This window comes from Tympanuchus pallidicinctus, unplaced genomic scaffold (assembly GCF_026119805.1).
Source record: "Tympanuchus pallidicinctus isolate F22 unplaced genomic scaffold, pur_lepc_1.0 scaffold4, whole genome shotgun sequence".
NCBI classification, from domain to species: Eukaryota; Metazoa; Chordata; class Aves; order Galliformes; family Phasianidae; genus Tympanuchus; species Tympanuchus pallidicinctus.
Window position 1 is genome coordinate 39,561,641 of NW_026294758.1, and position 23,437 is coordinate 39,585,077.

Genomic DNA, 23,437 nt, shown 5'->3' on the forward strand with positions numbered 1-23,437 from the left:
ATTCTCTTCACTTGTGTACTGCAGTAGGCATGCATCCACAGGACAGAATTTTTGAGACAGGATCAGAAGTATTGTTCTCCTGAAGTCAGACTAACTTTTCTACCTTGCTCAGACTGAAACACGAAAAAGAAAACACAATTCTAAGAAGAAACCCCATTAACTTCTACAATGACAGTACTAAGAACAGATAATCAGTGCTATTCAGGCACAGAAAAATTGAGTCCTAAGATAAGTATATGTAAGCAGTTTCACCTATTCAAGCACTGAAAACAAGCAGTACTTCTCATTAAGTGATCCTCAGAAAATAAAGATTTTTCCACTAAATTATAACAGTAATAAAAATTCACCTTACCTGTTCAAGATTATAAGAAGACAAAGATTCTGAAGACCAAAGAACTCATTTGAGGACAAATCTTGCAATAAAGTAGACAGACAGGCCTTGTACCCTCAATTATTTCAAGGATATTTTTGCAGCCCCCTAAATCCTTGGACTACAGCCCTAATTTTCACACTCATAACTTCTGTCAAATATGTGTGGATGGATGCTAATCCTCATGGAGCTAATTGCAGGAACTCCACAGTCAGACAGGGCTCCACCATAGTTGTCAGTCTTTGACCTGCGGATGCAGGTGTACACAGTTCATATCTAAAGCTTATTTCATTCAAAATAAGAATTCTCTACTTTTTGTGCTTGAAAACCTTCATATCTTGGCTTAAGTTTTGCAGTGAGTAACTTTATTTCTACTACCTCATTCTTGTGTGAAAATACCAATTTTGTGGGCAGTTTACTGACAGGATGCTATTAAAAAAACCTCTCATTTAAAATCGAATGGACACCAAATTATGAATAGAATTCTACTTAAAGCTTCTTTCCTGGTGAAAAAGAGAATACTGCCTATTTTCAGATGTACTCTAACTCACTTGTTTTCGTGTACATTTTAGATATCAGTCATTGTTTTCATCCATTTACAAAATTTGTAATACAACTAAAGAATTTGAAATGTATTTTAGGTATTCAATGTGCTACTGAATTGTATACAATGTGCTATGAAATTTACTTTCCAAGACTTAACACCTACTCTACTGATTAATTCTACAGTTAAGGATAAAAAGCTACTGTATGTACAATCACTCCAGCACAGCTAAACACTGCTCATACCCAGTTTTACTTTAAAATAGTTACACATCACTGAGTTTCATCTCTGCAAACTAACAAGCTCACGGCTTCAACTGTTTCAGAAACACCTGGCTCTGTCACATCTTCTTGCTGTGAAAAATAAAGACCTTACCCTTCCAAGAATACAAAATTGCAACACTGGCTAAAATATAATTACAATAATGAAGGACATTACCAGTCTACTCGCCATATATACATAAAATAGACATACATAAGTCTATTTTCACAAAGCAAAAAACAATGCACAGCTACTTACACACAATTATCTTCTCACACATCTTCTGTTTCATTTGTTTATTCATTCAAAAACTTTCCATTTCCATCCAGTTGGAAAAGTTGGGGAACATCCTTAACTTTGTGAGGGGAATACAGTTTAATAAAAGTAAACTCCAAACTTTTAGAAAAACAAACATCAGTTTAGTCCAATATAACCTAGAACAATTAAACATATTTTTTATATTACTGAAAGTAATAAAATAAAGAAACTTCCTTTTTATTTAAAATATTATTTAAACAAGCCACTATGAAAGATATAAAAAAAATCACGCATTTCAAATCCAATGTATTTTTACAAATCTCTTAAGAATTGACCCTTTGCAGTTTCTCATCTTTTACAATTTCTGAAGATCTGAATGACTGATGTTATAAAACATTCTATAAAAACACCAAATATTTTATATATGTGTGTATATGCATATATATAGGGTATGTATCACTGTTCATCCGTCCTTCCAAGCCGCCGCCGCCGCCTACAGAAAGTCTTTAAGTTCCATTTGTTTGCCTCCACCATAAAAGGTCCATTGTAGACAAACAGCAACGTCATCCTTTCATTGTAAGTGAGATTCTGCAAGAGCTGGGGAAAAACACAAAAGTCAAAGTTTAAACAGCCAGAAAAGACCACGTTCCCCATTACCTAAAAGCAGAGAAGAAGGTTAATGTAAAGCTTATACCTTAAAAGGTCAACACCACAGGATGAATTTCCTAATTTTTCTGACAGATGACGTATAGTTTCTTCCCAGAAACCCCCAAAGAGGCTGTACGTATAACTCAGGTAACTTACATGTTGCACTTGTTTCTTACTATGAAAAAAAGTTTCTATCTGTATCTTCTTGCGGTGAATGAAGTCTTCGCTTACTTGCCCTATCCAGGATTACCTAATTTTAGATTACTTTGACCTGTAATCTTGCTCTCTAGAAAAGAAACAATCATTCCCTATATGATAGTTATTTGTATCATAGTTTGGTATTACAAACACTGATTTTCAAACCCAGGACTCACTGCTAAGAAATACACTCACTCATTCTGTCAGTGAATCACAGTTATCCAGAATGCAACTTTCCTTATCTTTATTTACATGAAGTGGTATTTCAATACAATTCCTTCCAGTAGGCCATTACAACTTCAACATCTGGTTATCATCTACTCATGACTGATTTTACTGAAAATCTGTTTATGAAAAAAAACACCAAAAAATCCCAAAGAAACCAAAAATACAACATGGTCCAACAAAAACCTCAATATTTTCTCTTCATAACAGCATGACGCTGCTGAACCATGGTACTACACACTCTTTGATCTTCTTTTTACCATAAATGTTAGACTTTTTTAAACTCTGAAGTTTCTTCTTGCTTCTCATTTTTGCTCTGATTTTTGACTAACTTTGCTAATTCAATTTTTTCCCCTTGTCTATTCTTCATAATTTCACAATGAGCTCAACTTTTAAAACAGACTCCGAATCCTCAGTCATCTTCTTCAGCCCCCACACATGAGAAGCACTTCTACTGGTAGAGCTATACTTTCAATATCCATTCAAATGACTGCTGTTCCTCAAAGTAAGAAAGAGAAAAGTAGAATGGTAAGGACAGAAATCACAGAAATGCAAAATGAGACAGATATACACAACAAGACAGTCAAAAATAACACGACAAAGAAATGACCACCTGTGTGGAGATAAGTGAACCGCAATATCAAAAGGAATAACAAGCATCACCTTCCCTCTATTTTTATTTATTTTAGGTAACTGCTATAGCTGGCTTTTCTTAGGTCTTTCAATTGTTCTTTAAAGGAAAGAATAGCACATAATACCCCATATTTTTTTAAATGCAGCAAAAGTGGGGATATAGGAAAACTGACATCTTAATAAGAAGTATAAGGCCCATTCTTGTCTCCCTGGCATACGACTTATTTCTAGTGGTTCTAACTGCCCTGTGTTAGCTGAATCAGCCCCTGTTCAAAACACAGCTGAACTGCCATCCTATCTGATAGCCTTCTCAAGCTACATCATCAAACTCAGAAAGTTAACTGCTGTTTTTTTTGTTTGTTTTAACCTATATACATGATCGAGCACTGGCTGTTCCTGACTGGAAAGTCCTTTTCAAGCCATTTTCCATGCTGCTTAACACTGACCCTTTCTGTGCTTCTAAGCCCCTACTAGTCATCAGAGTTTCCTCCATGACTGTGAAACTTCTCTTCATCTTCTGAGCCCAGCAGCACTTGCCAGTAACACTAGCCTTTTCCACAGTCATGCTTGGAAATTGGTCTCTGTTTCAAGGACATTTGTGTTTTAGGTTAAAGCATTACAGTTGACAGTCTTGTTACAACGTACCCTATTTACCAGAGCCTACCTCAAGCCAGACACACAGAATGCCATCTTTATGATGGCATGAGTTTTCACACATACATGTTTTGTGAATTCCTGGCAAAACGGTCCTTAAAATTGATAAATTCTGCTACAGTTACTCATTTAATATTAATCCTTTAGGTAACACAAATCAAAGTTACTCAGTGTTTATAGAGAATCTGTCACACAAAGTTAAGCTCTCCTACACACAAAACTTTCATTTTCAGCCACATACCTTGGGTGTAATTAAGAAGTACTGTGATGTGCTTTCTTTACAAGCAGTTTTCACAAACATTTCAAAAACTCTTCTTTCATTCACTGGATCCATGCCCTTAAAGGAAAAAAAATAAAAAATAAAAAAGGCTGTTCTCTCTACTATTTCATAAGTATCTGTATAATAAGTGATTATTTACTGCACAATTGATCCTCACCTGATTTATTTCGTCTACAACCCTGAAAGGACACCTGTTGAGTTCCTGTAGAGCCATCAGGTACAAGACAGTTGAAACACTTTTCTCACCTCCACTCTGATGATACGGAGTCAATTCATGAAGATCAGTGAAGTTATGGAATTTGACTCTTATGCGAATTCCGTATTTGTCGTACTCCTCCTACAAAAGTCAGACCACTCTTTCAGAGAAAACATTTTTTCTTATATCCGACCTGAATCCTTATGTCCCAACCTGGCACAACTCAAGGCCACTCCCTCTCCAGTGTCACAAGAATATTCATAACAACAGCACTACTGTCTAGAGGGTTCTCCTCTCATGTTTACAGATAAGGGAAAAAGAGTCTTCTGAAAAGTAGGAAGATATGAAACTCAACAACTAGAAGACATTTTTTGTTTCTTGCATTATGGATGTTGATCCCTTGAGGAAAAAGCTTTACTCATTGGTACAGTAATACTAGTTAACCTCTCAAACTAGTTTTGACACCTTCCCAAGTAAAAAGGCCAAGACCTTCAAAGGAGATAGAAGGCATTTATTTTGGAGCAGCCCTCATATTTCGTTATGTTGTCCCATGAATTCAGAGACAGATGTTGGTGCCATGGCAGTAGAATTTGAATCTTCCACCAGTATTCCATTACGTGCTTTTGCTGTGCAACAGATGGCAGCAGAGGGGCAGTCAGCTGAATGGTGTTTAACATGGGAGCGTGTTTGAACCATAGAATGGCTGAGGTTGGAAAGGATCCTTTAAAGATCCTTGAGCTCTTCCAAAGGTTGTGACTGAATTCTCCCATGGGGAAAAAAATTGTACCTACTGACATTTATCGACACCCACTGAACATTTATGGAGACAAAACAGTGGATGCTAGCACAGTGAGGCACTGGATCACCTCTGCGAGTACAAACTTTCACAGGTGTGGCATGCAGGTTCTTGTTCATCACTAGTGAAAATGAATATCTAATGGTGGTGACTATGATGAAAAACAGTGTTCTGTAGCTGAGAATTTGCTCTATCAAATTGCGTTATTGTGCTCTTTTATCTGCAGTAATTTTCATGGAAATAAATAGGAGGCAGTACTTTCAGAGCAAACTACACACTGAGCCCCAATTCACTTTGCTTTTAAACTGTTTTACTGTTTTTCTCTGCATTCTTTTCCACTTTGTTTTTAGGTAAAGGATGGTATTTGTGTAAAAGAGAACTGTCTTTGTAAATAACTTTCAGAAGAATTGAAAAGCCCCTTCTCTTTTTATGCCCCACCACTTCATACTAGCTCTGATACACTGTTAAGCACTGTTCACATACAAAACTTTTCCAGTTACTGTTTTGTCCCAGACAATAAGTAATATTTCACATATTTTTAGAGCTGCTGGAGTAATTTATTGCAAAACAAAAAAACAGCAAAAAAAAAAAAAAAAAAAAAAAAGAAGTACATCAACTATTAATGCTGCAAAATGCATGCAGTACCTAAAAAAAAAGAATATTTAAGGTCACCATTACAGCAGTTAGCTTAAAACAAAACAACCAATTTCTCTTCAACTCACTACAATGAATATCACTCACTCCCCAAAGTACCACTGGAGCTTAAAACTTTTCATCAGAGGTTAAGCGTCAGTAATGATGCAACAGGCTGATTGCTACTGCTTCAAAACAGTCAAAATGCCAAAAGCTGAGAAAAACCATAGACAGAATTAAATCATTAAAACTGTACCAGCTTTTAGCCACTAAATCATAATAGAATAGCAAAATCAGCAACAACATATACACACAGAAGTATATTAACAACATGACAGATTTACAGGTAAAGTAAACGCAGCGCCTCTCACTGAGCCTTGTAAAAGAGTAACAGAGAAGGAAAAAAAATCAGAACTGAAACGCACAATTCCACCTAATACAGTAAAAAGAAGGAAGCACAGACAATGTTCTGAAATTTCAGATCATGCACTGCTCACTCACTGCTTTCCCTGAAGGCTATTGTTTTGGCAGAATGTAGAAGCACTTTCAGAAATTCAAGATCTAAAAGAGCATTCTCAAAATGAATCTTTCATGAAAAGAATAAAAACAATTCTGTGTTTGAGAATGCTGCATAATTTATTCAACTGTATGAAGCATCCAAACATCAACGAGTTGAACTCCTATGCAACTGAATAATGACTCATTTTCATTTTATCAGATTTATCAGTCAGTTCTAGCACACCGGTTAAAAAAATGGACTTCAAACAACATCTTCCCTACAATCCAAATAAATACTGATTAAATAACAAATTACCAAGCGAATGCGATATTCTTCTAGGTGAAAACTCAGTCATACCTCATTTTCCACATGAAGATCAACTTCACCGACACTTTCCATAGAACTAAAGAAGCCACTGAATTTCTCATTAATGCTCTCAACCATCTTTTTCAAGGGGTTTAACCATCTTTCTTTTATCTAGAAGTGAAAACATCCATGTAAAATAATTTTCTGTGATTTTTCTTTAGATATCAATAAAAAATATAATTACAGAAGCTAACATCTCACTTCATGCTCAGTTATTTTTGTACTCACGTTCTATTCAGATGAAGACATACTAACACAGAATTGCTAATTTCAACTATTACCTCTGAAATACTTTGCTTATAGTTATCCAATTCCTTTTTATTTTCTTCTATGTCTTCCATCAACTTTTGTATTTCCTCCATTTGCTTACTGCATTCTTCAACAACCTTTTAGAATAAGAATGAAAAGTATAGACAAGGTTTACCAACTCTAACAGGAATTGTAAAAATACTATCCTGCTCAAACACAATCATGTAACTGTTACACTGTACAGTGAACAAGACATTTCCAGCTTTAAGGCACATGAACTGTATTTCTTATTTCAGGTTACTGCAACTTTTAAAAAGAAAAAACAGGCACAGAACACACTGTTCTTTAGGAAGAACCTACTTACAACTCTAATGGATGCAGAATCTGGCATTTACACACATTGTTTCTGCTGTCTAGCTTATTAAACCAAGAAATCTAGTACAGAGTGGGAAGTAAGTACAATACGAGTGGAAGAAAAGGGAAAGAGGGTGGAGAGAAAGAAGTGAACATACTGAAGCACTCAGGCCTGTGAAACAGGAGACTCTTGATTTCTCTTCATTCAGAAAAGCATCTATTTCCTCCAATGTGTTTGGAAGAGTCTGAAAAGCCTAGAAGAGAAAAGATGTGTGCATTTTACATCAATGGTAATGAAGAGCTCATTTGCTAAAAAGAATTCAATAAGCCAGCAAACATTCAATTACTTTTTTTCAGGATGCCTCATGTTCAAAATTTTAACACAGCAACATTTCCTCACAAACTCTTCTGGACAGAGAATTACGTCCACAATGCCTATCAGAGATACACAATTAATTGCTCCTTGTTTGCTAACTTGTGTAGATACAGGCACTCAGACACAGCTTAAGCCAGGGCTATGTTACTTAGGCTGTACAAATGCTGCCAACGGCTGTAAAGAACTTCAGGCAGGTAACCAGACAGCCCAGCTTTAAGTGCTTTCACGTTACTCCCTTTAAGCAAGAAGCTAGAATAATACGGTCTTGAACTCTTTCTGTGAATACAAACCTAAAAATTTGAATTGAGATTTCAGATGATTTTTTCTTTTCCCTACGCACAGAGTAACCCAGCTCTAACAGTCTCGCTACTGGAAGATGCTTTAGAAGACCAAATAGAATGACAGAATTGTTAAAATTGAAAAAGATGACTAAGATCACGTGGTCTGACTGTCAACTCACCACCACCATGCCCACTAAAACATGCCCTTAAGAGCCTCATCTACACATTTCTTAAACGTCTCCAGGGATGGTGATTCCAACACCTCCTTGTGCAGCTTGTTCCAATGCTTACTGACTCTTTCAGAAAAGAATTGTTTTCTAATATCCAACCTGAACCCCTCTCTGGAGTAGCTTAATAATGAGAGGTAATGGACTATCTCTAATTCCCTAGGAAAAAAGGACAAGTCCCATCTTGTCCCAACCATTTCTCAGGCAGTTGTAGAGAACAATAAAGTCTTCCCTGAGCTTCTTCTTTTCAGAAGAAAAAAAAAGTGTTGTACTATAGAATGGCCTGGGTTGAAAAGGACTTCAAAGACAATTTAGTTACAACTGACTGTAGGCAGGGTGTCCAACCACCAGACTGCCCAGAGCCACACTCAGCTTGGCCTCCAATGCCTCCAGGGATGGGGCATTCACAACCTCCCTGGGCAACCTGTTTCAGTGCCCCACTACCTTCGGTATGAAAAACTTCCTCCTAATATCTAACCTGAATCTCCCATTCCCCCTTGTCGTGTCACTATTAAACCTTGTAAGAAGCTGTTTCCCCTTGCTCTCTTCTAATATTGGAAGGCCACAATGAGCCTTCTCCCCAGAGCCTTCTCTTCTGCAAGGTAAACAAGCCCAGTTCCCTCAACCTTTCTCCATAGGAGAGGTGCTCCAGCCCTCTGATCATCTTAGTGGCCCTTCTCTGGACCCATTCCAAGAGGTCTACATCTTTCTTGTGCTGGGGGCCCCAGGCCTGGATGCAGTACTCCAGATGGTCCCCACAAGAGCTGAGTAGTGAGGCACAATCACTTCCCTCTCCCTACTGACCATTGCTCTTTTAATGTAGCCCAGAACACAGCTAGCCTTCTGGGCAGCAAGCTCACACTGCTGCCTCATGTCCAGGTTCTTGTCCAGTCCTCTGCAGAGCTTTTCTCAAGGGGTTTTTCCCTCAGCCTGTATAAATACCTGGGACTGTCCCAGCCCACACGCAGCACCTTGCACTTGGCCTCACTGAACCTCGTTAGTTTCTTATAGGCCCACTTCTGAGTGGACTGCACCACTCAGTTTTTTGTCATCTGCAAACTTGCTGAGCGTGCATTCAATTCCATTGTCTTTGTCACTGATGAAGATGCTGAAGAGCACTGGTCCCAAGACCAACCCCTGAAGAGATAGCTTGTGACCAGCCTCCAACCAGAAACATTGCAATCCTTTGGCTGCAACCAGCCAACCAGTTCATAATCCATAAAGTAGTTAATCTTTCAAATCCACACATCTCCCATTTAGACAGAAGGAAGAACTAAACAACCCCAGTTCCTGTTGCCAGACCACATACAACTTATGCTTCAGACCCTCCATCATATTCACAGGCCTTCTTTGGACACGCTCCAGGGCCTCAACGTCTTGCAGCGTACCTTCCTACACTGACTACATTATTTCTGACGCAAGCCAGGATGCTGCTGGCTTTCTTCACCACCTGAGCACACCACTGGCCCATGTTCAGCTGTCCGTTGACTAACATCCTCAGATCCTTCTCCTCTGTGCAGTTTTCCAGCCACACTGCCCCAAGCCTGTAGCACTGCATGGGGTTGTTGTGACCAAACTCCAGGACCCAATACTTGGTCTTTTTGAACCTCATACAATTGGCCTCGGCCCACTGATCCAGCCTATCCATTTCACTCTATAGGCCTTTCTATCCTCGGGCAGATTGACACTTTCCTCCAGCACTGTTTCATCTGCATACTTATTGAGGTTGCACTCCATCTCCTCATTCAGACCATCAATAAAGATACTAAACAGGACTGGCCCCAGCCCCTAGGAAACCCATACCTCATAACCAGTCAGCAGCTGGATTTAACTACACACCACTCTCTGGGCTCAGCCATCTAACTAGTTTTTTATCCAGTGAAAACTACACGTCTCAGCCATGATCTGCCAGCTTCTCCAGGAGGATGCTGGGGAAGACCCTGTCAAGGGCTTTGCTAAAGTCTCTGCAGACTACATAAACAGCCTTACCCTCATCATATGGACAGGTCACCTGGTCAAAGAAGATCAGGTTTCACAAAACTGTGCTGGCTAGGTCTGATCCTCTGGTTGTCACAGATGCTGCATGATTGCACTCAAAATGATCTGTTCCATGACCTTCCTCAACACAGAGGTCAGGCTGATAGGCCTGTAGCCCCCTCAATTCAATCTTTCTTGTAGATGAGCAACACGTCTCCAGTCATATGGAACCTCCACAGGTGACCAGGGCCGCACATAAATACTGGGAAGTGACTTGGAGAGCACCTCTGCCATCTTCTTCAGTACCTCTGGGTGGATCCCACCTTGCCCCATAGACTTGAGATCATTCAGGTGTAATAGCTAGTGACTAACTGATTTCTTCTGAATTATGGGCGGGGGTTATTCTGCTCCCCATGCCTGTCTTCCAGCTCAGGAGGCTGAGTACCCTGAGGATAACTGGTCTGACTACTAAAGACAGAAGGCAATGAGTTCCTAACCTGTTTCTTTATCCTTGGTGGTAATGTTCTCTGATATATCCAATAAAGAATGGAACTTCTCCTTGGCACTCCTTTGGTCATTAATGTATTTGGAAAAACGTAACTTTTGTTATCTTTTTATAACAGTGGCCAGATTTAGTTCTAGTTAGACTTCTGCCTTTCTAATTTTCTCTCTGTATATAATAGCAACATCCTTGTACTCTTCCCAAGTTGCCTGTCCCTTCTTCCAAAAGTAGTACACTCTTTTTTAACCCAAGTCTTAGCAAAAGCTCCCTGTTCAGCCATGATGGCCTTCCCTGTCAGTTCATTTTCTGACACACAGTAACAGCCTGTCCTAGCACCTCTGAAGTCCTTCTTGAGGGATGTTTTGCCTTTCTGGATCCCTCTAGCCTTTGGAACTGTCTCCCAGAGGACTCTCTCAACCAACATCCTAAACAGTCCAAAGTCTGCCATCCGGAAGTCCAGTGTAGTTTTGCTGACTCCCCTTTGCAGACTTCACCATGAATGGAGAACACCATCATTTTGTGGTCACTGTGCCTAAGATAGCTACTGATCACCACATCTCCTTCTCTGTTCATAAAGAACAAATCAAGGAGGGATCTTCCCTTGGTAGGGAGGATCTTTACCAACAGTCATCTTTACCAACAGTTTCAAGGTAACGTAAATGATCTTTGCTGGTACTTTCCAGTGTTAAGTACAAAGTATTAACTTGCTGAAAAAATTAGAATGGTGTATGTTATCCAAAATGTAAGAGAAATACAAAGATTTATTTTTGTACATACCGTTTGAAACTCTTTTGGAAGATGCTGATCCAGATTCATATTGCACATCTGTCGAGCTTTTTTCAGCAACTCCTTGCAGTTCTCTGTAAGCATCCGCTTTCTCTCATCCAGTTCAAGAAAACGTTGCTGTTAGAAAATATATTAAAATACACATATATTTTACTTCACATTTCCTCTTGCTGGCCACTGTTGTCTATGAACTTTCATTAAATTTGACTGATTCTTTAGAAATGTACTGAACATCTAAACTTTACAAGCTGTTGTCACACAGCTGAACTTCAGTTCTAACCAGTGGTGACAACAGCTTACCAGCAACAAATGCTATTGAAATCAATAAAGAAATCAGAAATCAAGACTGCACAAAATTAAAAAAAAAATCTTCATTTCAACAAGTAGAATTTAGTCTGGCTTTCTGTTCAAAGTCAACATACATGAAGGTAAATTAATCAAAAGCATTTTCTTGTAATATAACTAAATTTATTTTTCCTGTAGACATCGATACTTTTTTGTAGCTTCAATGTGTCTATTACTTGACAATTTTACACTAAATTTAAAAATAAACCAAAAAAACAAACTAAAAATAAACCAAAATATAACTACTTGTGAGCATTATTTGCCCCCATCTAATTGCATTATTTACATGGCAGAGATTACTTGAAACTGTACAGAATAAACCTCAATTACATAATTAGAAATCCTCCATTTGCTGTTTCATATTCTACTACTGTTATACAGCTAGCAAAACAGAAAAAAAAACTCACAGTATTAAACCAACACTGAAAAGTAAGTGAAAAGCAGTTTTTGCTTTTGTACAGTCCTATGATTTTTATAATGCAATGTGACTTACCGTAACAGAGGTTGAAAATTCAATTCAGAAAACACAACACTTATATAAAGCTCTAAGCTAAAGATTATCTTTAAAATTGGTATTCAAGCAAAAAGCTTGGGAGAGTGCTTCTGACCCCACAACTCTCACTCATTTCTCTCTGTACACAGACCTGGCCTCACATCTGCTGCTCTGACACACAGAGTGGGACAACTGTAGAATAACTGTTACTGTCTCCCAGTTCAGGTGCACACAGCTGCAGAGAGCTGGAAGCTGCCAATTTAGAAGTGAAAAAGAGTACATACCTGAAGACTGAGTTTTGAGTTCAAGTTATTTTACTCTACTGCTACTCAGTGACTGATTACACTTGCAATCCACCTTTTAATAGACAGTTACATAAGAAGCATTCACAAAATCCTAATTCAAAATCCATCTGAACACAATTTTGCTTCAGAATTTCCTTCTAGCAGTTTGAAAAGTCTAATCACATTCCTACACTTCAGAGTGCTTTATCTCCCCATTTTTTAAATTGTTTTGTATTTTAGTTAAATATCGCAGCCCTCCAGTGGGGGGGGGGGAGGGGAAAAAAAGTTCATTTAGAGTTTATACAGTTAGATATATATTTATTCCACATTTTACAAAGACAAGACAGCCACTTACTTCCTAGCAATTTAATTAACTTTTATTTACTGAATGCAACAGATGTCAGATATGTAACAGATATGATCATGAGAGAATTTGGGTTATTGTTCTGTACGGCATGTATCAACTCAGAAGTCCTGTTGTCTCAAAACACAAAGGAAGCAGATTCTACATTAGACATAAATGTCCCACTGTCTTCATAACCACACTGTAAAGATTTTTCTACACTATCCTGGAGAAGTAAAGAAATGTCACATCGGCAAGAAAGGCTGACTTTATTGCTACACTGATAAGATAGGAATAAGTGGAGGATGGCCATCCTTTTTGCCAGAGCCAACATATTATTTCATTCTGGATTAACACAAATTAAACTGTACACCACAATACTTACATTCTATTACATATCTGTGTATGTCCAATTGTACATCTGAAAACAGTACTTTAGGAACATTTTAGAAGCTTCTGAATTAAAACTAGTCTGTATTTTCAATCACAAAAATTTAAAAGCCGGTTGACTTCAGTAAGGTTGTGTTTGACCTCTTCATAACGAGGCAAAGGATCCACTGAAAGGCTACACAGCCATGCCAATCTGGTTGGTCAGCTTGAAGTACACACTGGTGATCTCAGCCACTGACAGCTGCTCATGGCACACCTTCCTGGCAGAGATCATGGGCACATACATGGCCAATAGGAAGTGGATGTGTGGGTACGGCACTAGATTGGTCTGGAACTCCATCAAATCAACGTTCAGAGCCCCATCAAAGCGCAGCGAGGCTGTGATGAAGGACACAATCTGCCCTATCAGCCTGTTGAGGTTGGTGTAGGTTGGGCACTCAATGTCCACTCTTCCTGCAGAAGATGCAGTAGATGGCCCAGTTGTCCCCCATGAAGGTGTAGCTGGAATGCTCTGGCACGGTGTGGGAGATGAGGATGGAGTTGTAGGGCTCCACCACAGCCATGGACACCTGCAGGGCTGGGCAGATGGAGAACTCCAGCTTGGACTTCTTCCTGTAGTCAACTGAGAGGAGCTCCATCAGCAGCGAGATGAAGTTGGAGCCAGTACTACATCCCAAGTTATGGACCACAAGGAAGCCCTGAAGCCCCATGCACTTGTCTGGCTTGCAGATGCGGTCCAGCACCAAGAGATCATCCTTGTCAATGCTGTAGTGCCCTTGGGTGTAGTTGGTGGCCGCATCCTCCTTGCCCGTAATTAACTGCTCAGGGTGGAAGAGCTGCCAGTACGTCCCCATGCTCACCTCACCTATCACTGTGAGCTCCAGGTCCACAAACACAGCGCAGGGCACGTGTTTGCCAGCCCACGTCTCACTGAAGAAGGTGTTGAAGGAGTCACCCTCCCCCCCCGCAGATGGTCTCATCGCTGGGTATCAGGCTGTTGGTCTGGATGCCATGCTCCAGGCAGTACAGCTCCCTGCAGGCAATGCTGATCTGCATGCCCGCTTGGCCCATGTGGATGGAGATGCACTCACACATGGTAGCTGCTCGCTCTTCACTGGTGGTAAGGTTCTTCACCGTGTCTGCCAGGACCCGGAAACTCTAGGTGTGGGTGAGAGGAGCTGATTCCACCCCACTGTAACAGTGGAACAAGTCCGAGACCTCCACATTAAACTGAATGCACATCGGTCTATGGGGCCAGATGACATCTGTTTTAGGGTTCTGAGAAAGACGGCTGATGTGACTGCCGAGCTACTCTCCAACATACTTGAAAAATCATGGCTGCCCAGTGAAGTCCCCGGTGACTGGAAATAAGAAACATCACTCCCACTTTTAAGAAAGAGTTAAAGTATGATGTTGGGGAATTAAAGGCCGGTGAGCCTCAACTCTTTGGCTGGAAGATCTTGAAACAGATTCATCTACAAGCTTTATTAAGGCACATACGAGACAAAGAGATGATTCAAGACAGCCAGCATGGCTTCACTAAGGGCAGATAGTGCCTGAACAATCTAGCGGCCTTCTATGATGGAGTGATGGCCCTGGTGGACAGGTGAAGGGCAAAAGATGTCATCTATCTGGACTTCTGCAAGGCCTTTGACATGGTCCCTCACCACATCCTTCTCTCTAAATTGGGGAGGTATGGATTTGAGAGATAGACTGTTCAATGGATTAGGAACTGGCTGGCTGGACGCAGCCAAAGGGTTGTGTTTAATGGTATGACCAGGTGGAGGCCAGCCACGAGCAGAGCTCTGTCCCTTCTGGGGTTGGTCTTGGGACCATCATCTTCAGCATCTTCATCAATGACAGACGATGGCATCAAGTACACTCCTAGCAAGTCTGCAGATGACAACAAGCTGACTGGTGCAGTCCATACACTGGAGAGAAGGGAAGCCAACAAAAACGACCTGGACAGGCTGGAGAAGTGGGCCCGTGAGAACCTAACAAAGTTCAATGAGGCCAAGTGCAAGGTGCTACATGTGGGATGGGACAGTCCCAGGTATCTATACAGGCTGAGGGAAGAACCCCTCAAGAGCAGCCACGTGGAGAAGGACTTGAGGGTCCTGGTAGACAAGAACCCGGACATGAGGCAGCAGTGCGCCTGCTGCCCAGAAGATCAACTACATCCTGAGCTGCATTAACAGAGCAGAGGTCAGCAAGGAGAGGAAAATGATTGTCCCACTCTACTCAGCTCTTGTGAGGACCCATCTGGAATACTGCATCCAGGCCTGGGGCCTCCAGTACAAGAAAGACGCAGAGCTCTTGGAATGATTCCAGAGGAGGGCTGGAACACCTCTCCTTGGAGAAAGGTTGAGGGAACTGGGCTTGTTTACCTTGCAGAAGAGAAGGCTCTGGGAAGACCTCATTGTGGCCTTCCAGTACTTGAAGGGAACGTATAAACAGGAGGGGGAACAGCTGCATACAAGAGTGGACAGTGATAGGACAAGGGGGAATGGATTTAAAATGAGACAGGGGAGGATTAGTTTGGATATTAGGAGGAAGTTTTTCACACAGAGGGTGGTGTCACACTGGACAGGTTGCCCAGGGAGGTTGTGGATGCCCCATCCCTGGAGGCATTCAAGGCCAATCTGGATGTGGCTCTGGGCAGCCTGGTCTGGTGGTTGGTGACCTGTACATAGCAGGGGGGTTGAAACTACATGATCATTGTGGTCCTTTTCAACTCAGACCACTCTACAATTCTATGATAGGCAGAAATAATATTTTGAATAGACAAAGTTACTATGAAATACAGCCCAGAAAGAGCTTCAAATTTGCTTCAGCCAACAGTGTAAGAACCAACTTGGTGGTTCCTTCAGTAAAGGTTTGTACAAGTGCAGGGCTTTGATTACAGCTTACTGAAGTCAAGAGCAGGATACACTCTCAATTTGCATTCTGTTGTGCTCACCAATGGCGCAATTGGTTTTGTGCAAAAAGTGAAGCTGGTTATAGAAAATACACTATCACTATCCAACGTCTTCTCAAGAATTAGTGTCAGAACACTTGGCTGGTGGCAGTAGTTAATTATTTCAAGTTTGTAAATTTATACAAAGGAAAACAGATTTTGCATTTTATTAAAACCTGACTTAATGAGCAAATGCTGCAACGTACATACTAACATCAATAATTTAAACAAGTTTACAACAAATGAACCTAACAAATAACAAGCTATCAAAGCAAGAGAATTACCAAGACTTCTTCAAACAATCACTGTGAACATGTAGGCAACTCTGCCAATTATCTAATAAGCAGATGGGACTAACTATCCTCCCTGATGCTCAATACAGGTAACAAACACAGATTTACTTCTTTGGTTCACTAAATAAACACAAGATGTTATTAAAATAAAACCATTGTTCTGACTTGTACTGAAATGACAAAACATAAACTCCAGCTAACTTGTCTTGTTGAAAAAAGTGCACTGTTCTGGCCTTTTCAAATCAGTAGTTTAAAAAAAAAAATGGGGTCCACTACATACACACTGCTCTCTCCACTATATGCCAGTGCCAAGCATTCACAAAAGGAACATGTGGGATCTTCTCTTAGACATAATAAGAAGGGTCTCTGTTTCAAATATTAATCAGATGCTTACTTAGGTATTACTGAGCCTCAAAATTTCTTGGCAGATAAACATCATGAAGAAGTGCTAAGCTTCTTCAGTTGATTCCCACCGTATCAGTTTCAATTAATGCATCAAAACCAACACATGACCTACAGAAGTATCTGACGATCAGAGAAATCAATAGCCCCATAATCATAACAATTAGGTTTTAATTTAGTTTCATTATATAGCTTCTTTTCAACATACTTATTTCTGTTTTCTCCTTTTTGCAGGCTTATTTTATGAAAGCATGCAGCAATTTTACACAAAGCACTGTGGTGGCATCCTCAAGGACAGCTTTGGAGCAAGACTATCCTCATGCAAAACTGCTGCAGGAAAAAGATCTCACAGACAACATCGCTAAGAAGACAGAGTGCGCAATTTAAATACAGTATTATTTTAAACAATACCCGATTTGATATGATAATGTATAATTTGGCTAAGTTATAGAGACTTTGCTCTGTTAAGGCAGAATATGAGACACACTAGAGTGTATAACAAATCATCCACAGTGCAACACAGCAAAGAGAATACCTAAAAAAGAACCATGAGGCTTAATTCAAAGACTCAACATGTTGCATTTGGGGAAGCATGGCTTTGGACTTTTATGTAAGTGAAAACTTTGAACACATTTGAATACTCCAAAGAGTTTTCCTCCACAGCCATTAAATTTCTGGAAAGACTGATCACTAGGTTTACTAATTAAAGGACTGGGGTTTTTAATGTTTCTAAAATCAAGTAAAGCAACCATCACAAATAGAAGTTCTGATATAATTTCCTCCACTTAAGTAGCTGAATGCAGCATCAGAGACTAATAGGACCTCAGCTGACCCAAGCACCTGTTCACTAAGCAATGAGGCAATCCTTCTCTAACCAAGAATCATCAGAATGTTTACCTTACATACCACTTACTTATCTGACTAGACATCTAGTTATACAACAACTCAAAGCTGATCTCTAAAGGGTGAAGAACATGGGAACAAAACCAAAAAGTATTAAATACATTTACAATACAAAGTGACAATACAGACTATTCCATGAAGTTCATGGCTTTATAAAACATTCTTACTCCTTACCAAGCTCAGCAATACAGCAATTCAGATTGGATTTTGAGTAAGTCTGAATAACAGCCACATCACATGAGAGATCTGATCCAACAGTGACTTTCCAGGCAACATCCTGGATTTGCCTCTATCTGCAAGTTACTTTTTGCTTAAGTTCTAATTTTCCTAGTTATCCTGCTAGTGATAATACCTGTAACCTCCAATAGTTTATCTAAATATATGCTCAGGTCATTATTTCTCAAAATGTATAATCATCCAAAATAAAAATCACTTTTCAATTCAACAAAATTTTTTTTTTTTTGTCTATCAGACTAAATTAGCATAAGTTATAGTAAACCTTACTCACTAAATAAGGAACAAACCTACCATTCTGGAGCTGTATGTTGAAAGATTGCTTGTTTACTAAATAAATACAGAAACCGATCTCCAAGCAGCAAACCAATACACTAGAAAGAACAACTTTATCAGCTCCTCAGAAACTGCCTTTTTATCAAAATTCCTATCAGATTAATGAAAGGACTAGTAAACACTAGTAATCAAAGAAAGAGTACAGCAGCTCTGCTGCATTCTAATGCAATGTGTTTTGGTTCATCATGATTCTGCACTGACCACGTGGGTTGGGTCCCCTTGTCCATGACAAATTCAGAAGAAGAACATTTCCAAAAACCAGCTAACCCTTCTACTCAGACTAACAAGGACATGACAATTGATGAAGTTCTCATAGAAGTTCATTGAAAATCTGTAAATGTGTAAATCAATCAATCAAACCACAGAAATCAAGGCTGAATTAGCAATATTAATATACATTCCTAAGGAATGTCAGAGAAACTTCCTCTTCTACACTATAAAGGCTTTCACAGAACGTAGTTTCATTGTAGATTTCCCACTATTCACAGAAATACTTACCTCTGAAGCTCGCAGCTCTACACTTGCTGCCTTGTACTCTGCTTCTAGTCTGTTCTTCTCAGCATCCACTGCAGTGCTCTGAAGGATGAAATCTGCTTTGCGGATGTTTAGTGATACATAATTCTGCGTAGGAAAACAAATAATGTGTTTTTCAGCTGCCCCACTGATCAACTCCTCACAGTTTTCTAGTTTTCTGCATGACACCATATAATATGGAATATCCCTTCGGTCAGCTGAAATCAGCTGTCCTGGTTCCGTGCCCTCCCAGCTCCTTGTACCCAGCTCCAGTCCACTCAGTGGCATGGCAGTACCAAAAGCTGAAATGCCCTTGGCTTTGTGAGGCACTGCTTAGCAAAAACTGAAACATCGGCATATTATCAGCACTGTTTTTCTCCTAAAGCCAAAACATAGCATCATATCACGCACTACGAAGAAAATCTTTCTTCAGCTGAAATCAGTACAGAAGAACTCAATTGTAAGAGAGAAATCTGTTACACAAAGGAAATAGATTAAATTTAAGTTTTCTAAAAAAAAGAAAAGAGTTTGTGACAGTTTAAAACAGACAGGTTACAGGAACTACTTCATAGTGCTCTTGTGTAAGGAATATCTTCCCCACTTTTAGCAGTAAGGTGGACGTTTAGAGGGCCTGTAACATTTTTTTTTCCCAGTAAAAAAAAATATAAAAAAGCAGATTATAAACTGAGAAGAAACAATCTGCATAAACATGCAGTACTCTGAGAAAGTACAAAGAAATTATTGCACAGTTAATTCCTGTGTTCACAAAAAGACAGTGAAAGTCTAAACTGAAGCCAGCTAATGATTTATAAATTGAGTCAACAACAGATAAGAAAGCACAAGTTTATAAAAGCTTCAAAAGAAACCTATCTTTAAGCAAGATAGCTTGCAAACATTTGCAATGACACATTCATATATTGCATTACTCCTACTCATAAGAATTAGACTTTTCACAATATTGGAACAAACACCAAGAAAAAATACATACCTTTACATGACACATTAATTCTGTAACAAGTTTTGCTTTCTGAGTATTTATGGCTCTGATCTTTAGTTTTGCCTGTTGAGATTCCTTTTCTAGGTTGATAGGATTTTGTTCCAGCTGTCTTATACTACAGAAGGAACCAATATGCAATTAATCGTGATTAAAATAAATTGCAGAAAAATACCAAAATTCTTAATCTCATATGTCATGAACCAAGAGCTGGCAAGAATAAGAATTTGCAATTCTAAACATTTTGAATACATCAGAGGCATTTTCTATCCAAGCATCCTAAGAAAGTTAAAATATCAAAAAATCATAATTAGAGACATTTTAATTTTGTTTGCTAATGGTATCACTGAGAAATCATACGCTTTCTATAAATTTCAGACTTAAAAAATCACTGCAAACATTGACATTCATTTACTGCTGCTACTTTCTTGAAACAATACAGCACAGGAGAGTTAAGGAGGCTTGCTTAATTCTCACTACACATTCTAAGAAAAAACTCTGCCCCCAGCTTTCCTAATTTACTGCAGAAAAGCAGAGTTTTCATTCCTTTTAAATTCCCCAAAGCACAAAATTACAAAGAACTTTAAGAGAAGAGTACACATAGCTGCAAAACATTTTGAGATCTTCAAAAAACACCAAGCCAGCCCAAAGAACAATCCAAAAAACTTTAAAACCATCTTCCCATTTTGATCCCTCGAAAAATGCTGGAACAAGTACACTTTGAAAACATTTCTAGGAGCATGAGGAAGATGGTGATCAGGAATGGTCAGCAAGCCTTTACCAAGGGCACACAGCTGACCAACCTGATTGTCTCTCATACGCAGAGGTATAAGCAAGTGTTTGTTCTATAGCAAAGACCATGCCAGACTAGCTGGCAACTAAATGAAGTTGTCTGGGAGCCAAGGGTATGCTTCTCACTCTAAAGGAGACCACAGAAGCTGGGTATCAGACAGGACTGATAAGAACACCTTGAAGTTCAGCACGAAGTGGAAAGCTGAGGTACAACTTCAAGCAGCCTGGTTTCAGTGGGTTTCTATGTTCAGATGCCAGCAACTGGGGAGACTGTATCTAGGGGTAGCTACTTGTCTGAGCCCAGCTGCTGATGGGATCTATTCTGCAAATACGTATTCATTTAAGTCTCATTAAGAAACTTCTGCTCTGCTTGTATGGAACACAGTACTGGTGCTGTCTGTGTTTATGTGCATGCTGTTATCTGTCTGCTTGAGCTACGCTGCTCACCATGTATAAATAAGCACATACCTATGTACAGCAAATACATTCTGAACCTCACTAGCAGGTGGACATAGAAACATTAAGTTACATAAGCTTCACACTTGTCTTGGTCTGGCTTGGATCAATTCCCCTAGCATTTAATGCTGTCTCCGACAGCAATGCTGTACTCAAGTTTGGAAACAGCAGTCTGGATGTGTGAATGACCAGACTTAAAAAAAAAGAGAAAAGAAGTGGCAGAGTGATGAGAGGCTTAGGGTCATGATTATCGTGCTGTTTTCTGTCTGGAAGCCAGCATCAAGTTGGGTACAACAGAAGTCTGTCACAAGAGCTATCCTGTTTGAAATTTCTGCCAGTAACCTGGTGGAACAGAGGAATAGAAGGCACTCCTGTCACGTTTTCAGAAAACATTAAGTTGCAGGGAAGCAGCCTGTTTGTTCTTCAGAGGGACCTGATGAGGCTGGAGGAAGAGCGGACAAAAAGCTGATCAGATTCTGCAAGGCCAAGTTCTAAGTCCTCTCCCTGGAAGAAAGCGATCATAGCAATAACACACGTTTGACAGTAAACTGAGCATAAGCCAGCAGCGTGCCCTGCCTGCAGGAGCAAGAACACAAGCAGAAGGGAGATTTTTCCTCTGTGTTCGGTATGTTGAGCACTCATTAGATCACAAGTGGTGCACTTAGTTTTGGCTACAGCAGAAGACCTATAAGAACAAGATGAGAGTGCTTAGCTTGTTCAGCCTGGAAAAGAATAGCTTCAGGAGCAACCAAAAGCAACCTCTCACCATCCATCCTCTGCAGGAAGTGATGGACTTCAAGGAATCAGGCTGTTACAAAAGACACGTACTGGAAGGATGAGAGACAGGGGACTTAAGATGAAGCAAGAGGTCCCGAGAGGATGACACTCAAATTTTCTTCCTCCAATAAAAACAAACATCTTGTGCAGCCTCCACAAATGTTTTCAGTTTTGAAAGGACAGTCTCCAGCACAGCATTAAGAATATTGACTACAGATCACCTCAAGATCCCTCTGCAACCTTAATGATTCTTATAACTTACCTTTAAAATTATACACAGTTTTGTTTAGGTAATCACTTCAATTAGAAACATGAATATTTACAAAGTTATATTCAATGCAAGGCATTATTTAACTCACTTGCATCTCTAGTGCAAATATGCACAATATGCAAGAAGATCTGTAAAATCCTTGTCCGTCATCGTGTAAGAACTGCTTCCCTTTTGCAAAATTAAAGAGTGCAATTATTTTCTTCCAAAGAGAACAATTTAATCAGTATTTGCTCAGTTGGAGGATCTACCTCCTGCCTTCAAGATGCATTCTGTGTTCTAGTTGAACACCATGACAATAAATGAATATGTATGTACGTAAGTAGGACACCTGAGATCAAAACCTGGCTTTGGGGCTAAGCTCACATCCAGTTTTAAGGATAGCACACTGCACAGCTACTTGGCTACTGTGACTGTACAGCAGTTGGCTCTGGTCCCGCAGGAACAACCTACAGCCCTATGGCCATGTTGGTGTTTTTGAACACTTTTTTCAGTTTAATGCACCAGCTGTAACACAAGAGCTATGCAGGCAAGCAGAAAAATTTAATGCCTTCTTTGCCTTTGTCTTCAACACTGATGATGAGCTCCAGTAACCCAGGTGCCCCAACTTGAAGGACTGTGGCTATGGCAAGGATCAATTTTCCCCGCCAGCTCTGAACTTGAGCAGAACTTGCTGCTTCACCCTGATCCAGATAAATTCATGGAATCCAAGTGGATTCTTCCCAAGGGACTTAGAGGGATCATCAAAGTCATTGTGAGACTTCTCTCAAGCATTTTTCAAGAATCTTGGGAATCTAGAGAGGATTGAAACTGACTGGAAGCTGGCAAATACTGTTCCAATTTTCAAGAAGGATAAGAAGAGATACCCTGGTAATTACAGACTAGGTAATGCAGGTAATTATGTCAGTCTCTGTTCAGTGTTGGTTTAAGTTATGAAAAAAATCATGTACACTGACTACTGCCCTATAAGCGTGGTTGTTCAGCCACTTGTCGACCCACCTTACTGTATGCCCATCCAATCCATGTATCAACAGTCTATGAGAATCTTACAGGGAGAGGAAGACATTATTTTCATCCATGAGTTTGCTCATTTCATTAAAGAAGTTTAGCATAGTGATCACTCCTTGGAGAATCTACTCTAATTGTGATGATCTTCTTCTCCCTCATTTGCCTGGAAATGGTCCCCAAGGATTAAGGTAGAGCTCACTGTCCTATACTTCCCTGGGTCCCCATGCTTCGTGCAGATAGAAGTGTCATTTGTTTTTCCAGTCTCCGGACATTTCTTTAACTGCTATGATCAACCAAAGACTGAGAGTGGACCTGCAAATACATCTGCCAGCACCCT

General features: G+C 39.8%; 1 protein-coding gene and 1 pseudogene across 2 annotated transcripts in view; both read right to left on the minus strand.

Annotated features, from left to right (window-relative positions):
* Positions 1 to 1,456: 1,456 nt before the first annotated feature.
* Positions 1,457 to 23,437, minus strand: part of SMC5 (structural maintenance of chromosomes 5) — a 61,403-nt gene continuing 39,422 nt past the window's right edge. For both annotated transcript variants that reach the window (XM_052700728.1, XM_052700729.1), the window contains exons 16-24: positions 19,794 to 19,917; positions 18,791 to 18,913; positions 11,305 to 11,430; positions 7,323 to 7,418; positions 6,843 to 6,947; positions 6,553 to 6,672; positions 4,229 to 4,408; positions 4,033 to 4,128; positions 1,457 to 2,030 (exon numbers count right to left, since the gene is read on the minus strand). In XM_052700728.1, the coding sequence (XP_052556688.1) occupies positions 1,890 to 2,030; positions 4,033 to 4,128; positions 4,229 to 4,408; positions 6,553 to 6,672; positions 6,843 to 6,947; positions 7,323 to 7,418; positions 11,305 to 11,430; positions 18,791 to 18,913; positions 19,794 to 19,917 (1,111 nt within the window). In that variant the 3' untranslated portion in view covers positions 1,457 to 1,889. The remainder of the gene's footprint in view (positions 2,031 to 4,032; positions 4,129 to 4,228; positions 4,409 to 6,552; positions 6,673 to 6,842; positions 6,948 to 7,322; positions 7,419 to 11,304; positions 11,431 to 18,790; positions 18,914 to 19,793; positions 19,918 to 23,437) is intronic.
* LOC128089384 (tubulin alpha-1A chain-like) lies at positions 12,742 to 18,773 on the minus strand (annotated as a pseudogene).